Source organism: Pungitius pungitius, chromosome 18, assembly GCF_949316345.1.
Source record: "Pungitius pungitius chromosome 18, fPunPun2.1, whole genome shotgun sequence".
Taxonomy (NCBI): Eukaryota; Metazoa; Chordata; class Actinopteri; order Perciformes; family Gasterosteidae; genus Pungitius; species Pungitius pungitius.
The window spans coordinates 12,224,968-12,232,328 of record NC_084917.1 but is presented as its reverse complement, the minus strand read 5'-3'; the positions used below and the strand labels follow the sequence as shown (position 1 = coordinate 12,232,328).

Genomic DNA, 7,361 nt, shown 5'->3' with positions numbered 1-7,361 from the left:
GAAGATTGGAACACATTTTAAAAGGTGAATCTTTTAATTTGAGATTTGCTCTGCTGCAAAAACAGTGGTGTTACCATGGCAACAAAAAATGAATTTCATGAAATGCATGAAAATCACTAATACTGTTCTCTTATATATCAATAGTTAAACTTCATTTAAATGTTAATACTTAAGTAATTTTCTTAATATGGACGGTTTTTGTGTCCATTGATGTTTTAATACTATAGTGACCCATTTGCGTATCAACAATAAAGCCACCTTGGTTGGTGTTCGTTGGTTGGTAGTTTCTTTTGCTGCATGAAATAAACCCTGAGAAGTCCAGTTGGTCTTTGATGGTAATTTATTTGTTCTCCAAACATAAACAGAAGACCTGTCCTTTGTCTTCATCCATCTAATACTCTCTAATCTAGCATAATACTTTTACCATACACCAGTAAACTGTCCTCACATGGTCGAAAAACTGTTTGCTTCCCAAACATCAACATCTGTCACAGATAATCCTCCTGATTAGATGGGCTGTGCGGTGAATTGAAACACTGCCCTACGCCCCAAGTGGTGGGAGGTTATCAAACAAAACAATAACAAAATGGCTCTTACAAATACAATATTTTTAACATGAAGGGAAAACATAATCTGAAATCAAATCAAATCAAAATTTTCACAATTTTTTTTTTATTTCAATCTTGCAGAAAAATAAGGCAACTCCTTATGTACACCCTAAGGAGTGCACACACAAGAGGTTTTGTCCTTGCCGAGAACAAACTTAGCGGAAACCACACTTTTATTTTCAGTGCCGTGTGCAGCAATTCAATGCATTCTGGGGATTTCTGAAAAATGTAATAATATGATTGACATCAATGTTTTTTGTTTGTTGAGAAGCCACATTATCACTTTACTTTTCTGATGATGTTGAATGTAGTGTGATGCTTGCGCTGCAAAGCTAATAAAGATGCACCAGCTGGGGTAGTTATTGTGTAGTTTTTGCAAAGGGTTTTGCAAACTTTTTTTTCAATGGGCCATTTTTAATGGCAGGAAGAGCAGATAAATGAGACACACTTATGTGCAGGGAGCAGAGGGAAATCCACAAACCAAAGCCGCGTGGTGGAGGAGTCAGTGCATGTCGAAGCAGGAGATGTTTTCATGTTGAATTCAGTTTCGGGAAATTTTGGCACCTAAAAAAACAGCGAGGTTTCACACCTGAAGTGAACTGAGCAGCAAGTAATCCGAGCTCTGACTGGATTTCATAAACTCTCTTGGTCAACAAGGCTCTGCTCGACATGCTGATTGCAGGCAGGATGAATAGAATCTCATTCAGCTCCATCTTTGACCTGTTTGCTTTCAACCGTGTTGACCCATTAAGACAAGTCTCCTTTCTTGCGCCACTCCACTCTTCTCCATCCATATTTCATTTCTCTTGATTTAATGAGCCGCACTATTGAAAACGTCCCTCTTCTAGCCCTGCAGAGGACAAAGTGGGTGGTGTACGAGTCTGCATCACAACGCGTGGGCGGCAGCTCAAAGAGCAAACGCACCAGCGTGTTCTTGCGGATTACTGAAGTGTAAAGCCTGCGACCATCTCTGTGTGCCAGAGACAGACCGAGCTGCGGCGTCTTTGTGGGACTCCTGCGCCGCGTCTTACATAATGACTGCAGAGCAGATTGGTGGCTTTATTGATGTGTGAGTGGCGGAGGGGTGGGCGGGGAGGGAGGCTGAGGATGGCTGCCTATAACCTCACTTAATGAGAGGCTAGCACGCCGCCAGGGCCATCCGATAAGTGGCGAGCTAACAAACAGGCGGTGGCAGGCGTGCGGTGCCTGGGAGGGGAATCATTAGGTGTCCTGTTTAACGGCGTTCATTTAACATTTATTTTGAGCGGCTTTGGGGGGCGGAGGGGCTTGTCTCCTCCCATTTGGCCTTCTGGAGGCAATGTGAGGATGTGAGGACGAGGACAAGAGTCTCTGAAAGTGGATGTATCTCCAGGGGGACGCTGTGTGTTCGTCAGAACAGCCAGTCTGAGTTCACACATATTTCATGTTGCTTTAGCACTTTTAGCATCACTTGTATATCTCTTGAAAACTACATTTTTTTGTATCTCTTGTATCACTAATGTAGAATCATCAAAATGTAGTTGTTATTGTGCACAATTGGTTTCTTGCAGGAAGATGTTGAAATAATGTTAGCAGCTAAAGTTGATCTTGCACATACATCCTCGTATTAACAACAGAAAGACCTTTTCAACAAATCAAATTTAAGGGAAGCTCATTAAAGCGAGCAGCCAGCAGCTGATTACTGCTGATTTAATTCATTTATCAGCTCACGGCAACACGGAGAGACACCAATGTTGTCCAATTTATTATTCAGAGCACTGTTCCATGGTTTTCACACTGGCCTAATTTCTCAAACCCCCTTTAATCGTTTTTGTTATCAGACACAACTGACAACACAAAGCCCCTCGAGGCAACATATTGGAATGTTTGACTATTCTAATCGCGATGAAACGATAAACGGCCATTTGATGTGTTCACACAATGAGTCCCTCCTGACCAAACGTGATTTTATCGTTTCATATTTTTGTGCGTGTTCGTTTTGTTCGAGTGATTTGTTTCGACGTTTCCTGCTGAGAGGAATACACTTAATGTTCACCGGTCAGAAAATTCCCTTCGTGGAAAGATCCGTTTCGTGCTTGTGTGTTGCAAAATAAATAAATAAGTAAATCTAGTTTCCTAGGTAACCAGGAGGTTGATTCTGCTCCTCGCTGATCCCAACAGAAATCAAAATGCTCCAAAGCGCGGGGTCAGAGACTACACAACATTTACAATCACACGTCTGTACACACACACACACACACGCGCGCGCGCGCGCACGCGAGCGCGCGGACAGAGAGAAGTGTGACGGCTGGGTGGATGGGCTCCACTGACATGCGGCTTGCCTAATGAGCAGAGAGCTGCAGGCAATAGTCTCTCTCTCTCTCTCTCTCTCTCTCTCTCCCTCTCTCTCGTTTAAGGGGGAATGAGTCACACAGAACTCCGTGTCCATGGCTCAACTTTAACCTTAAGCCCACTAGATTGGAATAACCCCCCCTATCTGCCCCAGTGCAATCGGGCTATTTAAGGAGAGCATCTCTCAGCCGGCTGGAAGTCATTACTAATCACCCGCATTAACAAAGCCCGCGCATATTCATCTGAATTCATTTAGTGGACTGTCGTACCATATGCGCGCGCCCGGTGTTGCCTGTAATTTCCCGTTATGAATAACACGGTGGTCGAACGGAGTCTGAACACGTAGGTACATTTATTTTTCATACGATCGGCTCCCACTCGGCAGCGGCAGTAGCACGCCGACGCGCAAAACCGGCGGGACCGCGCATCACCACCGCGGCGCGCATGCACAGCTGTCAGGACCAAGGACAGCATCCGCTCAGCCCGGATTGACCAGCCAGAGACGCATCGGGGCTGATCAGTCACCCCGACGCGCGCGAAGCAGCGGCTGGAGGAAGCGACACACAAGCCCATGCAGAGGAAGGCGCTCGGAAGGCGAGAACATGGTGTTACTCCTTCATCAAAACCGTAGGGAGGTTTGAACAAATTCTGCAGAGGAGAGCAAAAAAAGGAGGGTGGGAGGGGGGCAATGCGGTTTGAACGCCCCTGTTTGGCAGCCTGTCCCTAATACGAGCATGCACATTCCTCCGCATTGCACATAGATCCACCTTTTTTTTCCCTCGGCCTCCCTCCCCCAAGCCGCCCACCTGGATCGCGTCTGCAGTCGAGCGTTCAACTGGCGGAGCCGCGCTGCATTCCAGAAGCGGGTCGAGCCGACCCGCCACCGAGAGGAAGAGCGGCCGGGCTGCACCGTGCCGTTTGGTGGCCCACACGATGCGTCTGCTACTGCTGGCGGTGCTCCTCTCGTGCTCCTGCGCGCGGGCCGGCTGCGAGCCGAAAATCGTCAACATCGGGGCCGTGCTGAGCCAGAAGAGATACGAGCAAGTCTTCAAAGATGCGGTGACCCAAGCCAACCAGGTCTACGGCAGGGATAAATTCAAGCTGACCGCCATCTCCGTAACGCACAAACACAACGCCATCCAGATGGCTCTCTCCGTCTGCGAGGACCTCATCTCCAGTCAGGTAGGATTCGTTGCATGGGCGCTAGAAGCAGCAGTCTTTTTAACCTTTGCGCATAACGCATATGGTCCACGGTCTAACTAACGGTCTAACTATGAAACCACCTTGCCTTGCACTACAAAGTTGCTTCTTTAAGGGAGCATGACCTGCATGCCATAATCAGGTGTGTTTTCTCACTCAAGGGGCAACTGAAGTGATACTTACAGGCCATGTCATTTGTCCAATTTGGCACCCTGCACTGCATTTGCACGAGGTCCACATTGTATCATTTCTGATGCAGCAAACTCGACCCATCTGCTTTGACAGACATGCAGAAATAAGATTTATCTATCTCGGATGAGAGGGCGCGTTCCAGGACACACAGCTGCACGTCCACTGAACTGTGAGCGATGCAGCGAGGAGTGAAAATGTGCAATATGTCGTACACAACTTCGCAACTCGCATGAGGACGTTTAGCAGGACAGAGGCGCTGCCACAGTGGAGGCTACTGTGTGCTGGTCTTCAGGGGTGGATCAATCGCTCAGCTGCGCTGTTGGTAAAACAAGCATTTATTTTTATTTTTGGGGGAAGTATGACAGAGGCGAGATTTACAATGCGTGTGCTGCATATCAAACCAACACAACGTTTCTTTCAGTAATGGGCGATCAGAGTGTATGTGATGCGGCCTTTGTGTTATGTAGATAAAGCCAACATCATGTCACACAGCATGTTGAGTCCCTCTCTCGTTCCTCTCTCTCCCATACACATAACAAAGCTTCATGCGAACAAAAACACCCCCACAGCTTCAGTGCTACTTTCATGTCCTCAGTAGAAAATGGCTCCAGTTGATGCAGGCCTGTAGAATGATACCGTCGCAGCAGGAGCGCAGTCCGTCCAAAAAGCTCCAACAGTAGTCCGACCCTCTGAAAAACCAACATCTCCCTCCTAGAAACACGACGAACATCGCACTTCATTCAGACAGAAGGTCCGTGGAAAGGTTCAATAGAACGAGCCGAGCTCGCAGGCGATGACGGTTACTGAGAAGGGAAGTCTGTGGCAGATGGAGGAGGAAATGCCCAGAAGCGGTCCTTGGATGACCCCATTTTTGACCCAGCCATACGGACTGCTCATATCCAGCAATCCATGCCTGCAGAGCCATGCGACGCATTTCTCAAGACTCACAGAATGTTCCCTTTGCTGAAGTGCGTGGCAAGCTTTTCTTAATGCTTAATGGATTGGACTAAACACCCACAATATGAATGTTGGCCTGACAGCAAACATCAGGGAGGCATTTCAAATAAAAGGAACTCTGCTTTTCTGTTTCTTTGTTGTGGCTGACTTTATGATGATATCCAGATTTAAAAATGTTATTTATAACCTGTCATTGTTAGGAATTTAAGAAGAAGTGCACCCCTAGCGGTGAGACATGTAGTAACGTTTAGCGTAGAATTGTAGTTTATGTGATGTTACATAGTAGTTAATACATTTGTATGTTAAATGAAGTGAATGCATTATAGTCAATAACAATTTATAGTCATGTAAATCATATAAATACTGTACACATAAACATCCTGTCATGATGTAACGTTAAAACCTGGGGACGGAAGCTAGTTGCCGTCCTTTATGGATTCCTCCCATCTTTCCCCAAAAGAGGGTTTTTGTTGGGAGTTTTTTTTCTCCTGGCAGGAATTAGATAAGCAATTGGATGCAAAGTATTGCACCAGATAAACTGTGATCTTATATGTTGTGTTGTAATTGAAGTGTACTAGTTATAAGATTAAGACAAACTATGTATGCTGTGTTATATTCACTCATTGAGGCATAAAGCCAAATGTTTCTACATAGAATGTATTGGAATGTGAGGGAGAGATAAGACAGAGAGGTTTCAGGTTACTGCAGCAGTTTCACACCTGGATGTGAAGATTTAAATGCACATAAATTAAGCAATTTTTTTCAATCCAAGCAAAGCAGACTCAGGGGTCCCAAAGGCCCTCAATGTTGCAATTGATTAGTGTTCATTTTTTACAATTTAATTCATGAATTTAACATTTGAGCTAACGCCATGAATTAAATGAATCACCTAACCTTAGGGTTCGATTTCTGAATACTATTGTATTTTCACTAATATGAAATGGTAAATGTGTGGAGCTCAAACCCCTCTCACGTTGTTCTCATACTGTGAAGCCCAACCAAACTTTTCAAACAATAACTGTGTATATCCTTACCTTAGTACATGTAATGTATTCAATTAGCTTCAGTTGAAAAAAACCTAATGTCTGGGTTTAGAATAAGTAATGTTAGGTCACAAACATCACTGCTGTAACTTTGAGAGAGGAACAATGGTTTCCTCATTGAACATCCCATGTTTGTGTTTTTTTTTAATCACACTCTGGGGGATTTTTCACTCAGCGTCTAATAATGACAATCATGATGGGTCCACATTCCAGGCACATAGAAGTCGACTCAAACTCTAGAGGGGGCCTTGTGAGTCTGTATCCGACACTAAGTGTCTCATTTTGCAGCTTCCCGTATGTGTGTGTTTTTGATTATTGTCTCCACAAAATGATGAGAATTCATGTCTAAAATGGACACCTTTTAGATTTAGTAGCAGTGTTTTTGCAAGTGCAAGAATGACTGAGTGGTGTTCTTCTGTGCCTCTGCAGGTCTACGCAATCCTGGTGAGTCACCCTCCACAGTCCAATGACCACCTCACTCCAACGCCCGTCTCATACACTGCAGGCTTCTACCGCATCCCTGTGGTGGGGCTCACCACCCGCATGTCCATCTACTCAGACAAGGTGAGTGACGGAGGAGAGGGACGCGCAGGGAGAAGGAAACAGGAAGAGAGAGGACGGAGAGTGATGGAGTGAGCAGCTCCCCCGGGGCGGCTTCAAAACGCTCCCTCGATTAAACGTCCCATCACTGTCCATTAGAGGAGCTGTGATTAAACGGGTTTCCAGCTGGAAATTGAAAGGACGTCATTAATAATGCCTCTGACCTGAGTTATGTTTTTATGAAGCGCAAGCCGATGAGAGGAAAACTTGAAAAGCAATCACATAAATAAAATGGCCAGGACTTAATTAATAACTAAAATTGAAGTCTATTTGAGTAACACATCTGCTAATCTTGCAAGTTTAATGGCAGTAAATGGAAAAAAATACAGTGTTCTACCAAAAATATGTCTCTATGCAAAATGTTACACCAATAGGTCGTTATTGAACTCCACTCCTCTGACGACACCCATTGAGCCTTGTGATCGCTAGC

At 45.1% G+C, this 7,361-nt stretch overlaps 1 protein-coding gene across 4 annotated transcripts in view; it reads left to right on the top strand.

The window, feature by feature from the left end:
• The first annotated feature begins 3,018 nt into the window (after positions 1 to 3,018).
• Positions 3,019 to 7,361, top strand: part of grin1a (glutamate receptor, ionotropic, N-methyl D-aspartate 1a) — a 31,428-nt gene continuing 27,085 nt past the window's right edge. The window contains exons 1-2 of one of the 4 annotated variants that reach the window (XM_037483937.2): positions 3,019 to 4,121; positions 6,761 to 6,895. In XM_037483937.2, coding sequence (XP_037339834.1) covers positions 3,873 to 4,121; positions 6,761 to 6,895 — 384 coding nt within the window. In that variant the 5' untranslated portion in view covers positions 3,019 to 3,872. The remainder of the gene's footprint in view (positions 4,122 to 6,760; positions 6,896 to 7,361) is intronic. The other 3 variants (XM_037483940.2, XM_037483942.2, XM_037483943.2) reach the window with 3 other exon arrangements.